Below are 22,286 nucleotides of genomic sequence, written 5' to 3'. Positions count from 1 at the left end.
GTGCTTAATAACTACTAGGGGTTGATGGCACTTGAGGTATTGTTCAGGAAAAATACAGTTAATTAAAATTTTAAGTAAATTTAAAGTTTTGCTCCTTCAACCAATGACAAGTCTATTTATTAATTATCTACATTACTGGGTTTTCTTTGAGCACATAGCACACAGGCAAACAAGGCTAAGCAGACCTGGTTAACTGTAAATGAAATAAAGAAATAAACGTGTGCCTGACGTCTGAAACCTGCCTTCTTAATGTCTCCTCTAATTCCTACCCTGCCACACACTAAATAATCTTTGAGTTAATACTATCATGCTCTATGAAAGCTTGACATACTTCTAAAAATTACTGTACAAATATTAACTAATTTTGCTTAAATATAAAGATTGTGTTCTCAAATATACTGTGGGGGGCGGAAGGACTGTAGATTATATTGCAGTAAATCTAACAGCAGCCACCACTTCCTCGAGCTTAATTATGACACTACTAAATGTGAAAATCTATTCAGTGCTAGGAACACTTTTCACATTACATTCCCGCTAAAGATTGGCTGTTAAGAGCTCATTACTGGTAGTTTTCTAAAGAGCGGTTTATTAAACACTGTTACCTAATAAGCATCTTTGGTGGTGCAAATTGCTGAAAACAGTAATGAGTCTGATTAGACTTCATTTCAATTACGACAGCTTGTCTAGCAGGCGAAAAAAACAACAACCCCTCTTTTCCTTGAGGCTTTGGAATCTGGCTAGAAGACATTACATGGTTTAAAAGGAAAATGCTACCTCTGTGTTTCCTTTCCACAGTTCAGTAATGAATAGAAAATTGTCTAAGAAGCTGCCCAACTGACACTAGAAACAAGAGGAACAGAAGCATGTACATAATTCTGGGTGTTTTAAACCTGCAAAGGGGTGTGTGTGTGTGTGTGTGTGTGTGTACACATATATATAATATGTGCACGTGCACATGCATGGTTTTATACTATGTAATTTCATTATAAGCATTCCTCTGTGTCTTTTGTTCAAAATAAAGCTCTAATGTAAATGAAAGAAGGTTATTTACTCTTAAAATGACTTTTAAAATGTGGCATTCCACTAATTAACATACTTCTCATCTCAGTTGTTGTGTCTGTAAATCTTTTATCCAGCAATTGAGGTTATCTGATTATCAAGGCAATTGGAGGCATTCAACTTTTAAAACCATCATTCTTGCAAATTATTTTAAAATGCCCAAGCTGATTATAATGTTAGGATGTTTAAGTGAACATTCATTCACTTCTAAGCTTAACTTGGGTGTAAAATGTGTTAACTGTATTTAATGACTGTCTCTCTATTAAATCATGACTTGAACATTATTACTGAAAAAAGGGGGGGCAAGAGAAATGTGGTTAATGTATAAGTCCTTAAGTGATTAGCTGTCACTACTGCTGTTTGGTTGCTCTGGCAAGATTTTAATGAATCTATGTGAAGTGAATAGAAGTCCTTGTTTTTATACTGTCTGAGGTCTGTGGATGCTTTTTATACTGCTGTTTTGTGTAAAACTGATGAAATATGGAAACCTTGACTATGGAGAAAGGCATGATAAAAGATTAGAGGGCTACTGCAAACAGTAATGAGAGTTTAATGCATTGAATTTGCTCCAATATAGATAGCAAGTGCATGAAAGACCAACTACTAGTGCATTGAATGTTACAACTCAAGGCTTGAAAGGCCATATAGTACAATGCAACAAACATCACAATGTCATTTTTGACACATGCTTAAAGCAACGTTGGTTAGCTAACCTTGCTTAAATAACGCTTACCTATAGTAAGAGGAGAATAATGGGGAAATAATGCCCATAGCACTACGTTGGTACCAAGCAAAGCAACCCTTGGTGTATTAATGATATTGAAAATCAACATTCATAACATTTAAAAGAACATCGTTAATGCAACAATAGGTTAGATCAGTTAGTTAGATCTTGCAGATGACTTGCAGTCATATGTATATGTCTTGATCAGGACATCTGCATGTTAAGATAGTGCAGTGTTAGGGGTGTTTGCTCACCTTGTTTTAAAGGCATTCATAGACAGAAATATAGATCAATTATAACAATTTTTAAAAATTTGCTAGTTCCAAAAGATTAATTGGCTGGCCCTGAATTCTATAATCTGGGAAAAATTTAAACAGCTTCATCATTATTTATCATTTGTATCAGCAAAAGTACATTAGTAACTTTTATTTCAAGCAATCTGTATGGTACATAGTTTATCCACAATTGTTCTTCATATGATTATTCATTGATTAGGTTTCTTGGTTGGTTGGCTGGTTGGTTGGTTGGCTGGTTGGTTGGTTGGAAAATATGGGAAGCTTTTGGACAAGCATAATGGGAGGAAGATAAAATGAAAAAAAAGTTTGGAAAACAATTATAGTTCTCTCTAAAGCAACGCTGGGTTGCCCATGGTAACTGTCCAGTATCTCAGTTCTCCACTCCGTCAAAATGCACATGCATGCTTTCAGTCAGTCACCTTCTCTGTGCCTTCCTCCAGAAAAAGCTCCAATTTCTCTTTTGTAAAATGAACTTCAGGGCACTGGGAACACACATGAGTTACTTTGTAAGTGCCTTTTGGTTCCTCTTTTAGAATAGAATGGTGGGAGGAGCAGTTGACTGGAGTTAGATCTTTCAGCTAAATTGTCATTTTCACATATTTTCAATGCACCACCATAATGGCTGTGCTTGGATGTTACAGTAAACCATGGTTTATCATGATGGGAACAAGCCTCAGTGAGCCCATACTCATGCATTCCTGCATGACCATAACAAGATTGGAAGCTTTCCCTTCTGTTTTTGATTAACCGCAGTTTAATGTTATGCCTGAACCCTAAACTGTGGTTAATCTCAATTATGGTTTATTTTAAATAAGTCAGCTTCATAACCCACAGACTGAAGTTGGCTTATTTCAAACAAATCATAGTTAAGATTAACCATAGATTGTCAGATTGGTACAAAGCAGTTAATCAAAAACAGAAGCAAAAGCTTCCAAATGCCTCCTTTGGAGGGGAGAGATGCACAAGCCCAAGGCTTGCTGCAGTTCATTACTGTCACAATAAATCATGGTTTATCATGATGCCCAAATGCACCCATTATGTAGATTTCAAAACACTTTTTTCAAAATAACTAAATTCCAACAAATATAAGGAAAATGCTGCAATACTTGCCTTGATGGATAAACATTCAGATAATGAGCTGTTCTTCATTTTGAAATATTTTGTTTCAAGTCCTTTAATTGGATGAACAAGCAAGGAAGCATGTTGATGGACTACATAATTGAGAGGTGTAAGCAGAGGGAATGTTAATCTTACCCTGATATTCCAGTGTGTCAATTTGTTTAGTCATCCTTTTGCCACTAATCTTGTTTCTCTGCAGTAGAGAGGGATACTTCGCAAGAAGAAAAGAAGGCTGGCTCTGCAAACAGCCAAATCCAGGAAATCAGTTCATTTTTCGCCTTTTTTTTTTGCTCTAACAAAATGAGGTTTGTGTTATATCATCACATTTTCTGATGAGTCACTGCCTTTTGAAGGAAATCTAGTTTCTCTGTGATAAGCTTTACTTATTTCTTACTCTGACAAACCTATTTCATGATCAAGGAAATTGTGTTTAATTTCCGTACAGAACAATAAATAAAATTCATGAGAAAAAAATCATTCTTGGGAGAGTCATATATCAGAAGCAGCCTCTTTTTTTGGCTGTATTTTTAAGTGTTGTGCTATCTACAATTTGTGTGTGGTAATGGGAAAGAGACAGTGGCCAGGGAATAAGGTGTGTGTGTGTGTGTGTGTGTGTGCGCGCGCGCGCGTGTGTGTGTGTGTGTGTATGTGTATATATATATATATATATATATATAAATATATATGAATGACTGTTGCTGCTGCTAAGAGCACTCTGCTCTTAATCCTGGGCCACGTCAGTAGCATGCTAAAGCAGTTTATCTTCATATGTCGTGTTGTATATAAGAAACAACACTAAACCCAGCAAAACTCATTTCATATGTAGCTTTCTTTCCCCCCACAGCTTTCAGATCAAAGTTATTTTCTTCAGGCTGAACTAAATTATACGCAGGTCCTGGGAGTGAAGGACACTGAATTAATGCACCATGTCACCCAGTCATGGCTATAGAATATTTTTCTCCAAGAATGAAATGCAACAGCTTTGTACAATCGCATTAAAAATTAATGTGTGGATTACCAAAATAAATTTTAAAAAGCATAAATAAACTAACCATTTTTTTGCAAAGGTTTTCTGTGTTCTGCAGTCAGCTCAAGAAGGATTCCCACCACCACTTCAGAGTATTAGATTACATACATACATACATACATACATACATGGAATCAGTATTTACGCTCCTTTAGCTTATTAGGAAGAGGTGCTCTAATCTCAATAAAGTAACTGAATACTTCATTGGATAAGCAGGTCTGGGATATTCAGTAGCATTAGGAATGGAAGATTCAAAGGAATATAGTACTTATTTTAGATGAGGGTGGTATATTGGCCTCTCTAAATCTGCATGATGACCTGTATTAGTTTAAGATTGATCACCATTTATTTCAGAGTTTCCGAAATTTATCTTTGCATTCATATGCTTAAAGAGAACAGGCCCATGCAGACAGGTCTCTAGAATTAACCCCGCTGAATCTAGTAACACATACTTTTTGAGTGTATAAAGGATGAATGTTAGGGATTAAAAGCAGGCAGTTGGCATTCATAATTTTGTTGTGATATTTTAAAGAAGGGAAGCTGTTTTTTGCAGCAACACAATCTGATAGATGAAAATGTTACTGATTAACCTTAAACTAGTGTTAATGATTACTGTCTTCATATATACACATGAGAGAGAAAATGTAGCCTTATCCAGAGATCTTTGAACAAGCAGATCTCCTTGCTCCTTTCCGATGATCAGAAGAAGGGGTGCTTCTGGTTTGCCTCTCTCTCCCCCATTAGAAGGAAGGCACCAGGGCTATTGGAACAGAATAGCTTCCCGCTAAACAGAATGCTGGATCAGGCATAGGATCAGGGAGGAGGCTGAATGGTAACAATCTGCTCTGCTCATAGCAGCTTCTTGCATTTATGGAGGGCATCCACACATGCACCTCCTTCTATTAGAAAGTATTAAGGTTCACAATCACTTAAAGCTGAGCACGCTGTTGATCTGAATCAACCATGGCCATTCCTAGCTGTATTTAACCCCATTTATTTCCCTGTTGAAATGTCCCAATTATTTGCATACATATGAGGATGTTGATGGTGACAAACAAGCGCCTTTGTAATATGTGATCTATGGCCTTTATGGGTCACAGAATCCTGTTCCAGACCTGCTGTTGTGGGTCTGAAGCTGAAATTTGCACATCTACTATATTTTTTGGAGAAAAATGTATTACATCCCTCCACTCATCTCCCTGATTAGCTGTTAAGTCACAGTCTCAATTTTTTGTGTTTCAGCTAAAGGTGTGTGATTTAGATATGCTTTACTTGTGAATGCTTGGTTGCAAGAGCAATAACTCCATCCAAGAGAGAACAGTCAAATCCTACATATGCCCGTAATTTTAGCTGTACATAGAAATTAAGATTTTCCCATCACTGCACAGATTAAATATTGGGTTGCAATTCTTTGCACTCTTTTACTTGGAAATAAGTCCAGTTGAGCTCACTGGACTTAATTCCAAGTAAGCATACTTAGTATCTGGTTATTAATTTGATTGATTTATGTCAGATGTTTGCAGACAAATGCTTTCGTTTAATATGCACTTCAGATTACTGATAAAATACCTACAGTAAAGCAGTGTTTTAGAGACTTCATACATATCGTTGTATATAGTATTTTCTAGAAACCTCCAAACATGCAAAATTTGAAAAAAGACAGTGAAAGAATACTGTGAATGATCAGCATGATGTAACTGTTCCACAGTTCTATAGATATTACTAACCTGGATGTAAAGGCTAGCTAGATGATGAATAGATGCAATAGTGGATCAAGACCCCACATCCTCTGTGCTGAATCTCACTTTGGAAGTAACACTTCCCCCATATTATATAAAAGGTTTTAATCTGTTAAAAGTTTTAATTGTCTTTGTTCTATCCTTATCACCACAATCCTGTTCTTCATTCTAATTATTTCCCCATACCCTATATTTGTGTTTGGAGCACGATCAGCCAAAGTTAAGCCCTTATAAATCCCATTGATTTCAGTGGAAGATTGTTAAATACATGCTTAATCTTACAACTAAAGCCTCTGGGACAAAAGTGGTCAACTATGGGCTGTGCTTTTTGTTTCTGTGTCACAGCAGTATATCTATGATACCAGATAAATGGATGGGAAGGGAAAGGACAAAGCATGAGACAATGAAGATTGCACGACCAAGAGAATAAAACATTTTGAAAAACACAGGAAAAAGTTCTAATGCATGCAAAATTTTATATGCAGAAAACATTGGTAATGAACCATTATATAATTTAGAATGGAAATCATTTGGGTGAGGACTGAGTATTTAATACTTGAGATATCACTACTGAGAACATTTCTGAGTTGTCCTTCTATAGTTACTTTGAACAGAAAAGGTGTAATTTTAGTAATTATATATCCCAGCTGTTAGATAGTTTTGTCCTATAATAAGACAAAACAATAATGCCTCTGGTACATATTTTTTTATTAGTTGGTTTGTTTCATTAGTTACTTTGTTCATATGTCAATCTCTCCCTTTGTTTGTTAGAGATTTTTTAGGTGTATAAGACTCCAACAATACTTGCTAAGCACATTCAAGGCAGAAATGCCTTCATGATTGTTAGAAGTTCAGCCATGTAAATGAAGAGAAAGGGACTGGGGGATGGGGTGAGAGTAATTTGCTGCAATTGTATTGTAATTGGCAGTCGTGAGGTGTGAAAGTGTGATTTTAAAGGAATAATCATTTGACAGTATTTAAATTAGATAATTGGGATGTAGTTGAGTCTACAGCTTTGAAAATTGTTCTGTAACTAGTAACAAACTCCCAATTGGCTCACTATGTTATACTATGCGGGTTCCCTGTAGTGACTATTGGGTTATAATGTTTGGTACTTAGCCAATTTTTTTTAACTATTTCAGTGTTAACTACAATCTAAAAGTTCTGTTCTGCAATTATGAACTTTTAAAGAGACTGGGGCAGTTTTAATAGGAAAAAGCTTGTAAAGTAAAAGTGAGATGGAAGGGGGGATGCAATTTACACAAAAGTAGTCCTGTGCATTTCACTGAAGTTACACCATTCCTTTAGGATTACACACATCACTGAAATAAATGACAGAACTACAGTTAGTTTTACTATGCTGTGAACTTAACATTAAAAGAAAGAGAAAAAAAAGAAATATATAGAAGTGGAGAGAAGAACAACATGTGAAGGCTGCAATCCTACACACACTTTCATGAAAGTAAGCACCGTTGAAATCAGATACTATATTTAGGGTTGAGATGTAATACTTAACAACTTCACTTTCACTAATGCCAGTCCATCAGAATTTAACATTCAGACTAGCAGTTTACCACTAAAATTACTGTTCGATGCCTCCCCTCCAACAGCTCTGTATGTTTTGCACATATCATGCAGTATTCTAGCATTAAACCGGTGCTGGAAGATCCAGCAGCAATGGGTCTGCCTTTGACAGAAAAAACGGCTTGGTAGAGGGCTGTTTTCATTTCATTTTCTTTAGGCAAAGGAAAGAGTACAACAGCAGTGGCTGCATGAACATTGCACATCACAGTATTCATAACTGCATTACTGCTGCTGCTGCTGAAACATTACTTATTTATACCTATTTTTCCTAAGTGTTCAAATGCTTCATATTAGTTTTCAACAACCCCGTAAAGTAGGCCAGTATGATTATTCCCCTTGTTACAGATCGGCCTAAAACCATCAAGTGAGTTCATGGCTGACCTGTGATTTAGACCAGCAGACTTTCTACTTCACTGCTGTTTCCTTACACTATGCTACACTTGTAGTTAGTGTGGATGTAAATTACTGCTGTTTGAAAGGCTAAACTTGAATGCATTCTTATTTGTAATAATTAAATTCCCAAATATATGGGAATGTGTGTCTTCCTATTTTCTCTTCAATGTATTTACTTTGTATGCAGAAATGTCATGTCTAAGACCTGGTCTCAACTTTCTAAAAGCACAGAATTATGAATCAAAATTCTCTCTGTTAAGGACCTGATTCTTAAAGGTATTGAGCATCTTCAACTCATTGAAGCCAAACACTTGAGAGCCCTTGACATCTTTGAGCACTGGAACCTCATCTGAGTTGATAGATGTTTTGCCTTTAATACAGAATCAGGTGTCCGTATTCAATCACTTCAGGGTAATTATTGTAGTCCATATTCTAAATGTTCTGTTGTTTGGATAGTTCCTAACACTTGAAGAACCGAGAGAATATAACCACCTAATAGAACATATGCTACTGGAATAATCAATGCAATGTGATATTTTGGTAAATACAGAACTGAGGTTGTACGTTTCTGAAAGGCTTTAAATCCGGATACAGAAGTTTATGTTACAATTAGATATATATCTGCATTTTGCACTATCTTTGCACATTGTCTTACCATACTGAAATCAGAGTTGTGCATTCATTTAATCTGAAAGAAAAATAAATATGAAAGAGATCCATACATATTTAGTTTGGATTTAATACGTACAAATTAAAATTAATCTGAATTCACTAAATCTAAATTTAAAATGTATTTCAGTGGCTTTCTCTTTCTTTTCATTTGGAATTTTTTTGTTTGAATCTAATTATTTGCATTCTGGCATTTCTGTCTCTATTGACTTGATGGGGAGGAAGAAAGGCTACATCCTCAGAAATGGCTGCAGGGAGCCCATCCCCAGCAAAGATCCTTGGGATAACAAGCGCCTTACTGCGGGGGCTTCCCCCCCACCAGCCATTTTCATTACTTAAATCCCAAAAGCAACTCAAATATATCTAAATTAACAAAATATGAAATAAAAGTTTGGAAAAGAAAGACATTATGAAAATAATTTGAAATTTAAAAAACAAAAAGGAAAAGAAACAAGACAGATTTCCTGCAGTGCATATCCATAACTGCAGTCTGTAGATTTTGGTATGTTTGGTGTTCCACACCGAGCATAAGAGAGCACATGTGAAGAACTAGTGCTTTTTGTTTAAGAACATTACTGGAAATGAGCACTTACATGCATGGTGGGGAGCAAGGACCGTACCAAGGGCCACTGTCTTTGGTGAGGTATGTGCACATGCAAACCTGCCACCAATCTGCTTCTAATGGATAACAGGATTTATATCTCATTTACTTCTTTACCACCTTGTCCTTTAATTCCATAGACCAGCCCTACTCAAACCAGCATTTATTTACATGCTTAAAATGAACGGAATTTTATGTACCACTGAGTTGAATCCTTGGACAATACAATGATGAGGACATAGAATTAACAGAGAGATGGCAATATTCATTTTGCTTTGATTTGCACTGAAGATCTGTTAAAAACAAAACGCAGCAATGATACTTGGCATGGTTTAAACAAGTTTGCACACCCTCCATGTGAAATTTTCAAGATTTTTCCATCCTTCTCTGTGGTAATTTTTCTCAGTCCCCCATTTTCTTTCTGTCTTTCAATCTACACTGAAACATGACTGACTAGCTGCGTTTTCTTTTGCTGCCAAACTGGCCAATCATACTATATTTTAAGTGATGTTAACAGTTATATCAAATCTAATTAATGACTTCAATCATGTAAGCTGGAGAGAAACACGAAGAAATAACACAGGTTGTTGGCATAGTATTATACAAGTTTTTAACAAACTGAAAACCAAAAAGGATTACCTTGTGCTACCTCATGTTAAAGGGATCAATCTCCAATAAGTTTTTCTCCCTAGACTTCCATTAAGTTCTGGATAGATTGGTCATTCTGGAGCTATGAAATGACAGTTTGGAGGATTAGGCCCCACATGTAATGTGATTCTGAAACAAATCTTGTTAAGCCTTAACTGTAATTTTCTCTTTACTTTCAGTTAATTTTGTCATAGGAAGGGTGGGGATGCAAATTTCAGTTCCTTGAATACTTCTGCACATGCATTCAGTATGCGAAATCCATGAAGTATTTTGAAACATTACCTTTTTCCCAGTTAAACAGAAGAACATAATGGAATGTAAGCAACCAACAACAACGATTGTTCTAAATGTGATTTATACAACAATTCTGAATGCTCCAAATTATAAAACAACAATGTCGTCAAAAGTGCAGCAGTCTTGTCTGTACAGGAAAGCATTCCGTAGGACCTTTTACATATGCTAATGACAGCATTTGAAAAGCTGTTTACTGTTTTCTGTGTTCAAAACTGGACTATTGCACAATTTTGTTGTTGATAAGAAAGAACATTTCCTTAATATTTTTCTTAATATGATGCATTTACTTTTTCTTTTCTATCCCAAACAGAACTATCATACTAATAAAACGGATCTACATAAAACTTAAGTCGTGCTATATAAAATGGCAGTAGGACTGGCATTAAGGATTTTAGTGACATTGATCTCAGTTTCAGGACACGTTACTTGAGTGCATAACAGGATTGCTAGACATCTCTTATTTTAAAGGAATATTGCAGCTTGCAAAAATATTTCAGACCATTACAGCCCCATAGAGCCCCATAAAACACACATCATACCTTGTAATGTTCTGTATTTTTGAATCTTTGATCTGCTAGCCCTAGTGCACTGTGTATTAATAAGGAGGATAGCTTTACATAACTTCCAAATAACACTGATTACTGCAATGGGGTAGAATAAATGCTTACATTTTAGGTTATGAGGATGGCTCCGTTCCTTTAAGTTCATATCATAATTCTGAAACGCTGCCTTTTACAGCCTTTGCTAAATGCACTGGTACTTAATATGTATCAATAAATAAACTTTCAATTATTGTGCAGTGAGCAGATCCACAGCTAGGATAGCAATCTGAAACCAATGGGCTAACTAATAATTATGCCAAATAAATAGTTTTGTTGCATGTGATCATTTATACTAGAGGGATGAATACACTGAAAAACCTTAATTCCTTTTCAGAATCAGTTTTAAGAAAAGTTTATATTTTATACTAAATGTTTTAACTTAATAAATGGTGTGTGTGCTCACTTTGTTAGAATGTTTTCATATTAAACATAACTTTGGTCTTGAAATTAATATTTCCATGCTACTGTTTGTTTCTTCGCCCATTTACATCCTCCTATCTTTCCCTTTCCTTTTACTGTGTATATCCCTATGTGATAAAGAATATTGGGCACAGTCTAGCTCTATTAAAATCAATGGTTTTGTTTTTTTTTTACCATTGACTACTATTGAGTGTGGATTATGCCCAGTCATTGCCTGTAATTCTATGCACTACTCAGCACTGGTTAGGCCTCATCTGGAGTACTGTGTCCAGTTCTGGGCACCGCACTTTAAGAAGGATGCAGACAAGCTGGAGAGGGTTCAGAGGAGGGCAACGAAGATGATCAGGGGACTGGAAACAAAGCCCTATGAAGAGAGACTGAAAGAACTGGGCATGTTTAGCCTTGAGAAGAGAAGACTGAGGGGAGATATGATAGCGCTGTTCAAGTACTTGAAAGGTTGTCACAGAGAGGAAAGCCAGGATCGCTTCTCGATCATCCTAGAGTGCAGGACACAGAATAATGGGCTCAAGTTACAGGAAGCCAGATTCCGGCTGAACATCAGGAAAAACTTCCTGATGTTAGAGCAATACAACAATGGAACCAATGACCTAGGGAGGTGGTGGGCTCTCCCACACTGGAGGCATTCAGGATGAGGCTGGACAGCCATCTGTCAGCCTTGGATTCCTGCATTGAGCAGGGGTTGGACTCGATGGTCTTGTAGGCACCTTCCAACCCCACTATTCTATGAAGTCCTACTGAAATGAATTGCCCCAGTCTAGTGAATGCATCAGCAAGAGGGCGGTAAATTTGCCAGGTTCTCAGAGCCTAAGCAGTGGGGGTGGGGGTGGTTTGGACTACCTCTCCTGTGCTGCCTAACAGGTAAACAGAGTTATCAGAGGCTTCAAGATGAAGCCAGTGTGATACCATCTATGTTGTGTTAGGAGGGGCATGCAGACAATGTCTCTTCACTGGTGCAAGAACATTGTCCACACAAATCAGCTGGGGATGTGGATTCTGCCCTGCCCCCCTACCTACACACACACACACACACGCACACACACTGCTTTTTCTACTCATGCTGCATCTGGTCAAGCATAATGGCTAGAGACTAAGCTGTGAATCAAGTAGCTTAATTTGAGAAATGTGAGTCTGCTGGCAATTTCTTAGTAAAGCTAAATCCTTCTATATTTTAACTTATTTTTATTAAAATGGAAAAATATCAAACTGGATTTTTGAAATGATATTTGAGTTATGCAATGCTAGGTATAGCAGTTAGCCACATCTTTGCCAAGATTTTGCATTAGGATATATGCTGCACAGTTTCATGCAAAGTAAAACTTTTACTATTGATACTAACAGACAAACCTCAAGTGACATTTTTTAAATTCTTAGGCTAAATGACAGCATGGATTAGCAAAAGAATACCTATGTGAATCTTGTCAACAAACCCCACACTAAATAATCCCAATTCAAATGAGCACAACTGCAATAAAATATATTTACAAATTAATCCTGTTGCTCTATTAATTTATTGTGTAATTACTGCAATTCTTCCCACCTTGTTTTCAGTATTTCTTAATCATTAAGCTGGAAGCCTGACAGCAGTGCCAGCCCTGGCATGATTCTCTTTGACTAAAACCTTGTAAATTAACACAATTAGCACAGCATCATGCTGCTAATTAACTTCCTGTGTCTGGTACAGCGGATGTGCAAACAAGGAAGAGGGAATCAGAAGGGAATAAACATGCCATTCTGTTACCAAACTGTATGCTGTGTTAGGTCTAGCTCAGCAAGGCTAAGCTGGTCATGTCAAGTTGCTTGAGTCAGGCAAAGGAGAGTTGAAGAGGTTTGGGAAGAAAAGCAAGATGTGGAGGGTACAGGCTGTCAAAAATAGACTGCAGTAATTCATAAGAGAACCCATACCACAAATGTTTCATTTAGACTAAGCCTTCTTATCTGAGAATCTTGTGCCAGAGGGCAGAAAACAGGTTGCCAAAAAAAAAGAAGTCTAACTTTTTGTAAAATAAGCAAGAGATTATTGAGGCCTGCCTACCATGCTCAAGTAAGAGTTGAAGGAGGTTTAATGCTGGTGAACTCCACTTGCCTTGTGTAGTAGGTGACCAAAATACAACTAAATAAATATCACCTCTTTCTTCGGCATGATTAATTGTACTAAAGCCGTGGTCACACTGGGCTACTTAGTCTGCTCTGACAGTCAGAGTTTCTTTCCATTGAACTTGTAGTGACTAGGCAGGATTTAATTCTTTAGTTTCTAGTGCCCCCACCGTTTGTATCCTTGAGGCGTGGGGGGGGGGGGAATTGGAACAGGGAGGGAGTGGAAAGGAGAGCAAGCGAGAAGGCCGATAGACAAGTGATGCTTGGGCTTTGCTTCTCATACACCCCCCTTCCTCCCAGAGCCTCAACAACAGAACTGTGAGGCAGAGAGCAGCCAGTTGTAATTCATACCGAGTTGTAGGCTTTGTGTGATGAAAGCAACGGAGCGCTGCCTGGGAGATTGCTTTGCTGCACTCCACGAAGCAGATTTGAAACTGTCGTCGACCACTTTAGATGAGAGTTGGATTATGGAATGACCTGCTATGTCTGTGTCATATTGTTCTGCACAGGGTGCATTATACTGTGCTAACTAGGTATTCAGTACCAAATAAGAAAGGTATCCTAGATGTGATCTGTCAGCTGTGTCTTGTGTTTTCTTTCTTTTTTTTAATCTGTTAAAATTTAAAACTGAAACTGTGATGAGGAAAGACAGAATGGTCAGGATATATAACAACATGTTACTGAACAGTGAATCCATGCTCGGGATATTAAAAATGTACATGGCCATCCTTAAAAAAAAAAAAAAATCCAGCTGGGTTAAATAATTTTTTCCACTCTCCTCCCTCTAGATTAACAAAATATGTCAGGCAGGCATGTAGATGAGCGTGTGTGTGTCTACACTTACTTAAAGCAAATGTGTCACTAGTGATCCTCTTTTACAGACAGTTTGAATGAATAGGGCTTTAAATAATCTGTTGTCTCACGCACAGCAGTTTTACCTATAAATGAGGAAATCAAGTAGATGTACTTTGCAAATGCAGTATCCAGTATAATTGCTCATTTTGTTTTTTCCCCTCCAAATCCTCAGGCTTGAAGATGCAGTGGACGCCAGAGCATGCCCAGTGGCCAGAGCAGCACTTTGACATCACTTCAACCACCCGGTCTCCTGCCCACAAGGTAGAAGCTTACCGCGGACACCTGCAGCGCACCTATCAGTACGCTTGGGCTAATGATGACATCTCTGCTCTAACTGCCTCGAATCTGCTAAAAAAATATGCAGAAAAGTATTCTGGTATTTTGGAAGGGCCAGCCGAACGGCCCATCCTGAGTAACTATTCAGAGCCTCCGTCGGGGCTGGTGAATGGTCGCAAGAGTGAGAGTGAACCCTGGCAGCCTTCTTTGAACTCTGAGAGTGTTTATCCTATGAACTGTGTCCCAGATGTTATTACTGCCAGCAAAGCTGGAGTAAGTACTGCCCTCCCTCCAGCAGATGTTTCTGCCAGTATAGGGAGTTCACCTGGGGTGGCCAGTAACCTGACAGAACCTAGTTATTCTAGTAGTACATGTGGAAGTCATACAGTACCTAGTCTGCATTCAGGGCTCCCATCTCAGGAATATGCCACTGGATACAATGGATCTTACTTGCATACAAGTTACAGTGGCCAGCCAGCACCTGCACTTCCTTCACCTCATCCATCCCCTTTGCATAGCTCTGGGCTTTTACAACCACCCCCACCTCCGCCACCTCCACCAGCCCTAGTACCAGGCTACAATGGGACATCTAACCTTTCCAGTTATAGTTATCCATCTGCAAGTTATGCCCCTCAAAGTGCTGTTGGGCCTGGCTATAGCCCTGGTGGTGCACCTCCTCCTTCAGCATATCTGCCTTCAGGAATCCCTGCTCCAACTCCTCTCCCCCCTACCACGGTACCTGGTTACACATACCAGAGCCATGGTTTAACACCCATTGCACCCTCTGCCCTGACAAACAGTTCGGCAAGTTCTCTCAAAAGAAAAGCTTTCTATATGGCAGGACAAGGAGAAATGGACTCCAGTTATGGAAATTACAGCTATGGCCAACAGAGATCTACACAAAGTCCCATGTACCGGATGCCCGACAACAGCATTTCAAATGCCAACAGAGGGAATGGCTTTGACAGAAGTGCTGAACCATCGTCCTTAGCATTTAAGCCAACAAAACAAATTATGGCTTCTGAACAACAAAGGAAATTCAGTCAGTCCAGTAGGGCGCTGACACCCCCTTCCTACAGTACTACTAAGAATTCACTTGGGTCGAGAGCAAGTGAACCATTTGGGAAGTATAGCTCTCCAGTAATGAATGATCACAGTGATGAACATAGGCAGCTTCTTCCTCACCCAATGCAAGGCCCGGGACTTCGTGCAGCTACCTCATCCAACCACTCTATGGACGAGCAACTGAAGAATACTGACGCACACCTCATTGACCTTGTAACCAATGAGATTATCAACCAAGGACCTCCTGTGGACTGGAATGACATTGCTGGCCTAGATTTGGTAAAGGCTGTCATTAAAGAGGAGGTTTTATGGCCAGTATTGAGGTCAGATGCATTCAGTGGGCTGACTGCTCTACCTCGGAGCATCCTTTTGTTTGGACCTCGAGGAACAGGCAAAACATTAATGGGCAGATGTATAGCTAGCCAGCTGGGAGCCACATTTTTCAAAATCACTGGCTCTGGTCTTGTCACAAAGTGGTTAGGGGAGGGCGAAAAAATTGTCCATGCCTCCTTCCTTGTGGCAAGGTGTCGCCAGCCTTCAGTGATTTTTGTTAGTGACATTGACGTGCTACTTTCATCCCAAGTGAATGAAGAACACAGTCCAGTATGTCGGATGAGAACCGAGTTCCTTATGCAGCTGGACACTGTGCTAACTTCTGCTGAGGACCAAATAGTAGTAATTTGTGCCACCAGTAAACCGGAAGAAATAGATGAATCTCTTCGAAGATACTTCATGAAACGACTTTTAATCCCACTTCCTGACAGCACAGCAAGGCACCAGATAATAGTACAACTGCTCTCACAGCACAATTACTGTCTCAATGACAAGGAGGTTGCACTGCTTGTCCAGCGTACGGAAGGCTTTTCTGGACTAGATGTTGCTCATTTGTGTCAGGAAGCAGTAGTAGGCCCACTTCATGCCATGCCAGCCACAGACCTTTCAGCCATTATGCCCAGCCAGTTGAGGCCCGTTACATATCAAGACTTTGAAAATGCTTTCTGCAAGATACAGCCTAGCATATCTCAAAAGGAGCTTGATACGTATGTTGAATGGAACAAAATGTTTGGTTGCAGTCAGTGACAAGTCTTTTTTTTTTAATGTAATGAATGTTGGTGCGCACACACACATACATACACACAAACCTGTTACATAGGGCATGGAACCCCTTTTCAGTAGTGTTAAAATTGTGAAAGGGCACTGGGGGGGAAACAATGATTACCTTGCATCTCAAGAGCCAGGTGTAGGCTTGAAGGAATAGTGCATCAGACAAGAGCTGTTGATCTGAAAAGCCACAGATGACAGAAAGCATCTGTTGATGCTCCGTTCCGTTCAGGCTAGACAACACTCTCTCACCGTGGAGCAAGGAGCCAAGTGGGTTGATTTTTAGAAGGACATGAACCCTGTGTGTTGATTCCATTCTGCTGTTCTTGAGATTTAGTTGCTGTCAAGTGCCTGAAGTGGTGCTTTATTTTTTCTTTATTTTTGGTTTGCCTCACAATTACATTGGTGGCATGTGCTAATATAAAGAGCTTTAACTTCAAAATGTTATGGGACTAAAGAAATGAATGGTTGTGTTGCGACAGAGAACCAGTTTTTTTTAAAAAAAATTGTGCTGTGGGGGGGAGGGATTTGGCTGGTCTAAGAGCAACAGTATTCCTCAATCCTGTCTGTTCTGCAGTATTAAACTAAGAACAGGTAAAACAGGGTAATGGTAATCTGGACCTTAATTTCTGCAGTTCATTTCTTTTAATGTTCTGTCTGCAAAAAAAAGAAAAGAAAAAAAACTCAGGAAAGTGATTGTGATTTGTACAGTACCTCAAAGGAATGTGTTGAAAGCACTATGTAATGCTGAGAGTTAATAGGCTAGGCTTCAATGTTACTTTATATTAAATATGTATGTTTACCTCAACAGTTGGAAAAATGACAAGGAGAAATACTTTGAATGTATCCAGGAGCAAGCTGAAGTATGCTATAAATTAATCTTTAAACCTTTAAAAATAGAAACAGAGGGGTATCCCAGTGTTTAAAAAATGGTTCTTAAAAACAACAACAGCAACAACAACAATATTGGGGATCAAATCAGAGCAAGAAAATTTTCATGGCAGTATAGTGTGAATGCCCTTAGTCCTTGACAATTTTGTGACAAGTTGGTAGACAGCGCACAGACAATAAGAAAGCCACCCTGTCGAATTATGTAATCATCTGGGACAGTCAAAGGTAACATCTAGTTAGGACTCTTGAGAGGAAAATTACCTTAGACTACAACTGTTTTTATATCTTGGTTAGAGTTGCAGTGTCTTGATTATTTCATTGAGGCAATAGAACAGAATCATTCTAGGTCACTTGAGAAAGCTTATGGGTTGCAGAGCTGTTTACAGCAATGCAGTAGATAGTGACCAAACAAAAAGCAAGACAAAATTGAACCCACAAATTGTATTTCTCTTCCTCACCTCCCATTTTTGACACACAAATGAAAGGTTGTTTGTCTTATGTGTGCATTGCCTCTTCTGTTTTTTAAATGTAATCATTTAATGTTCATTAGAAATTTTCCAGGGTGGAATGTGCCCACCATTTTATTTCTACCTCAGTTTTTGTTACATTTTTCTCAGAAAGCAAAGAATAGGGCAAATCAGATTACATCGAGGATGCCAATCTGTTTAATGAGTTTAACAGTGCAATCCTATGCATGTTTATTCAGACCTAAGTTCCAATGTGTTCATGGAGGCTTACTCCCAAGTAAATGTGTTTATGATTGCAGTCCAAGAGAACTAGAAGGGGAAAGGAGGGAAGGTTCCTTCCTTGAGTGAAACCTTTGGCTTCTTCCCTCCTTGCCCAGCCAGGGCAAATGTTGTTGAGTCTTCCTTCTGGGAAGGCAGGCTGGCTAGCATGTGTGGCATTTTGTTCCATTTGTTCCCCTGCTCCACATTGTCTGTCTTTCTTTTTATTCTTTAATGCTTTTATGAGCAATTCTTTTAATGACAGCTGTCTGATGCTGGTAATGTCTCTGAACACTGTAGCAAACTGAGCCTTCGCAGCCACATAAGCAGAACAGCCTTTTTATTTTATTTTTTTAATTTACTTTAAAGGGACAGTAGCAGAACACTTGCAAAGCACTGGCATTTAATGTTACTTTTAAGTAATTTATCTTCAAATATATGAATAAATGCACTGAAAAGCCCTAAGGAGAAAAAGACCAATCAGTTACCTCGTTATTTTGTGTCTTTAAAGCTACTGTCCAGTTGTCACACTTGACATTTAGCCAGCTAAAACATTAGGGATAAGAAAGGTAACAATGAGTATATAATTGGCATTTTATTTCTGATTATTCCTTTCCTTTTAATTTCTTAAAACTTTTAAAAAACCTCCATTGCTAAGACCCAAGCAAATACACCAAAATGTACATTCTAGTGATTCCTTTTTCTTCACTCTAAACTTAATTCTTTTAAAAGGCAGAAGGTCCATTAAAAACAACAACAGTGCCTTTCACTGAGGATATAATCAAGTATGTCTTAATAGAATCATTGCTTTTCCAATTAGTGAATATCTTCCTTTCTTCCTTCTATTCACTTATATCTCTTCCATTCTATCTTCCTTTCTGTTTGGGAAGCCCAAATATCCCCTTTGCTGTAAATTTGTATTGATCTTGCAGACGGGTTTACTGATGCAGATTTCTGACCAAGCTTCTATATTTTAGACTAAGCATTTCGAGTATGCTATCATGCTGTGTTCATTTAAAAGATTCAAACATGTTTTGAAAAATAAACTTCCTACTTACATCACAAAATCTATAAATCTCTCTAAATCAACATTGTTAGGTAATTTTAACTTAACATAAGACCAAATATACAGTTGTATACAATATATTTTCTAGCCCCATTTAATTAAAACCAAGAGTTGCTCATTTGGGCTCCCAATTTACTTCATGTGTGTTGGGAAAGAAAATTATTGTTCCAATGGACTTTAAATATAAAAAGCAAAATGACGAGGCTGAAAGAATTCAAAGTGCTGATATCTAAAAAACAAATAAACCCTTGAATGTTGCTGATCCATTGCAGAAAGCACCAGGAGATTATGTTTTCATACCAAGTAGTAGCTAGCTGCAGCTAGTCAGGGCTTAATGCTTTAACTAACATGGGAAGAATAGTTCTGTTTACCCTATCGTCTTTCTACAACAGGAAGCAAGCTATAGCATTCTATCAGCAATCTGCAGATGGAAGTTCCCTGGTTAATGGAATCATTCAGCCTTTGTCCAGTGTGCTCAGACCCCATTTGCTCATCTTAAACGAACTATCCCTATGCTAGGTGGGAAGCAACTGCTTTCACACTTCTTATGTGAATAAGACCATTCTTTTCATACACTGCTACTTTCTCTTCCATGTGGAATTGCTCCCCTATATGTCTTATTACAAAAGAAACCGATCCTAGGACGTAAGCTTCCAAGATACTTGGGTGTGCCATGAATGAGAAGACTGCCTTTTGTGAGGGAGTCGATATGGCCAACATATAACAATGTTCTGAGTATTTAAAATGGCTCCTGTAAGAAGGTTCCACTATCTTTTTCAGTTCGTTAGAACTGTGGGTTCTGTATCTACACAATGCATAAATAAAAGTATCAGCTAGGATTGCCAGATTCATATTTAGCAGATCTCCTGTGCCTTTAATAGAAGGGAGAATATTAATAGTTGCAGTGTCTCCCATCATATCTCTATGATGGTTGAAGGTCCACCTGCCAAACTCTCCCTTCTGTGCAACTAGCAACTAATTAAAGGCATCAAAGGCCTGCTTCATGGCTAATTGAAAAAAAAATCTTTGAATAGTTTGAGATAGCTAGGTATTATATATATATATACACACACACACACACACACACACACGTTGCAGTGACCTACAAAATAGCGCTTATACTTGCATGGGCTGTGACAATTTTGCCTTAGGTGAGGCTCCTTTTTTCCAACTACAGGAACAATTCTAACAACAGTAAAACCAGGGAACTATTCTCTGCCAGCCAAATTATCAATGCCAAATCAAAATGCAGCATGATGACCTTCATATGAGTTTATACAGAAATACTCTACATTTCTGGCATTCTTCTCTCCCCAAAATATTTAGACCATTAGGGATAGTAGTGAAAAGTTTGCTGACTGAGCTGATCAATGGAATGTGAAGGCAGTTTGAGGCTATTTACTTTTCCACAAAATATTTCTCTATTAGTCAATTTGTATTCTATTCAAATGCAGATAGATGGGTAAAATGGTTTTTCTTGTGCATTTCAAACCCATCAAGGAGAAAATAAAACCTCCCAGTAAAACACATAGGCAAAGCACCATCTGGGAAAGCTAGCTCATCTGTCCAGGGGCTATGCTCTGTAAAATAGTACAAGGTCATTTTATATGGGCCAGCAATACTTTGCTAGGCAATTTTCAAAAAGTGATAATCTAGTGTAAAAACCCCAATTAATTCCAACAGATGTTGGTGGATGGTAATGTGTTTACATGTCAAAAGCTGCAAACAAAGGTTTCTACTGCCAGAAAATGTGTATAACTTTGAGGAGATAAACAGTTATAAGTATCAATGCAGAACTCGTTCTATGAAAATGAGAGATTTTCCTTTAAAAAGTGAGATCTCAAAAATAACACATTACAGTTTACTTTAAATTTTGCTTATACCAACTTCATAGTAGTGCATGCCCATCAATTTCAATGGAATTATTCCTGACATACCCATTTAAGAAATGGCTATATTATCCTAAACTCTAAGGCAGCGGTGGGCAACTTGTGGTCCTCCAAATGTTTTGGCCTACAGCTCCCATCATACTTCACCATTGGCTGGCTAAGGCTGATGGGAATTGTAGGCTAAAAATCTGGAGGGCCGCAAGTTGCCCATCCCTGCTCTTTAACGTATGTGTTGTATATATTGGCTTTCTTCATTAGACAAGCCATGGCCTACTGGGATCGTCTCCTGCACGAGTTCCATTGACATATATGTGAGTTACCAAAAGTGCTCTTGTGCATCTCCCATTCATGTCAATGGCACTGATGTGGACAAAACCCCTGGTAGTGTGTGCACATGACAGACATTAAGATCAACGTGTGTTCCCTTTGCAGCACTAACTCCCTTTCACTTTGTATGTGTGTATGTGTTTATCCATACATACATTACATACATATCCTGAAGTATTTTTTGCTTTCTTCTTCTAAGGAAAGATGAAAGCTTTCTGTACCTTAATCATTTGCAGATTAATATATGAAGCACATTAGTAAACACGGAGCTAATAATATTCCTATACTCAAAGAAACAGCTGTACTGGGGACTAGTCAATACATGAACTGAATCTCCCACACTGCAAAGACCTTTGGTTGACATTCGATTTTGAACCTGCCAGATACATTTTTGTGATCCAGGGATACTGCATCTTTAATGAACAAGTCTCTACTCTTTCCCCTGATTTTAAATACAACACAAGAAGTGTAGCACTAGGCACTGCAATTGTCAAAGACAATTAGACTGAAAGCAGGAAAATTTCACCTCCCTGTCTCAGTGATATGTAGAATGTCGGCAGTGTGGGTCAGCCTTGCTACAGAGTTGTGTGAGAATATATGAATCAGTCCTATAGAATGTTAAATATTTATAAAATGGCTCTGTTCTACACCAAGGTTGGGAATACAGTCATTCCTTCTTGTTGTCTTACAATATACAAAGAGGCAAAAGTTTATTTTCACACCTAAACTTTGCATGTGTATGTTTCTATCCCTTTCCCGCCTGTTGTTCTTGTGGTTTTATATGCAGTTGCTAGCAATTTT

General features: G+C 38.2%; 1 protein-coding gene across 2 annotated transcripts in view; it reads left to right on the top strand.

Moving 5' to 3' along the window:
• Positions 1–17,248, top strand: part of FIGN (fidgetin, microtubule severing factor) — a 164,182-nt gene extending 146,934 nt beyond the window's left edge. For both annotated transcript variants that reach the window (XM_084829681.1, XM_084829686.1), the window contains one exon: positions 14,318–17,248. In XM_084829681.1, coding sequence (XP_084685807.1) covers positions 14,318–16,566 — 2,249 coding nt within the window. In that variant the 3' untranslated portion in view covers positions 16,567–17,248. The remainder of the gene's footprint in view (positions 1–14,317) is intronic.
• The last annotated feature ends 5,038 nt before the right edge of the window (positions 17,249–22,286 follow it).

The sequence above is a fragment of the Heloderma suspectum genome, chromosome 1, assembly GCF_057233095.1.
Source record: "Heloderma suspectum isolate Gila_16-S chromosome 1, 16-S_ref, whole genome shotgun sequence".
Lineage (NCBI taxonomy): Eukaryota > Metazoa > Chordata > Lepidosauria > Squamata > Helodermatidae > Heloderma > Heloderma suspectum.
This window is presented reverse-complemented; position numbering and strand designations above follow the sequence as displayed.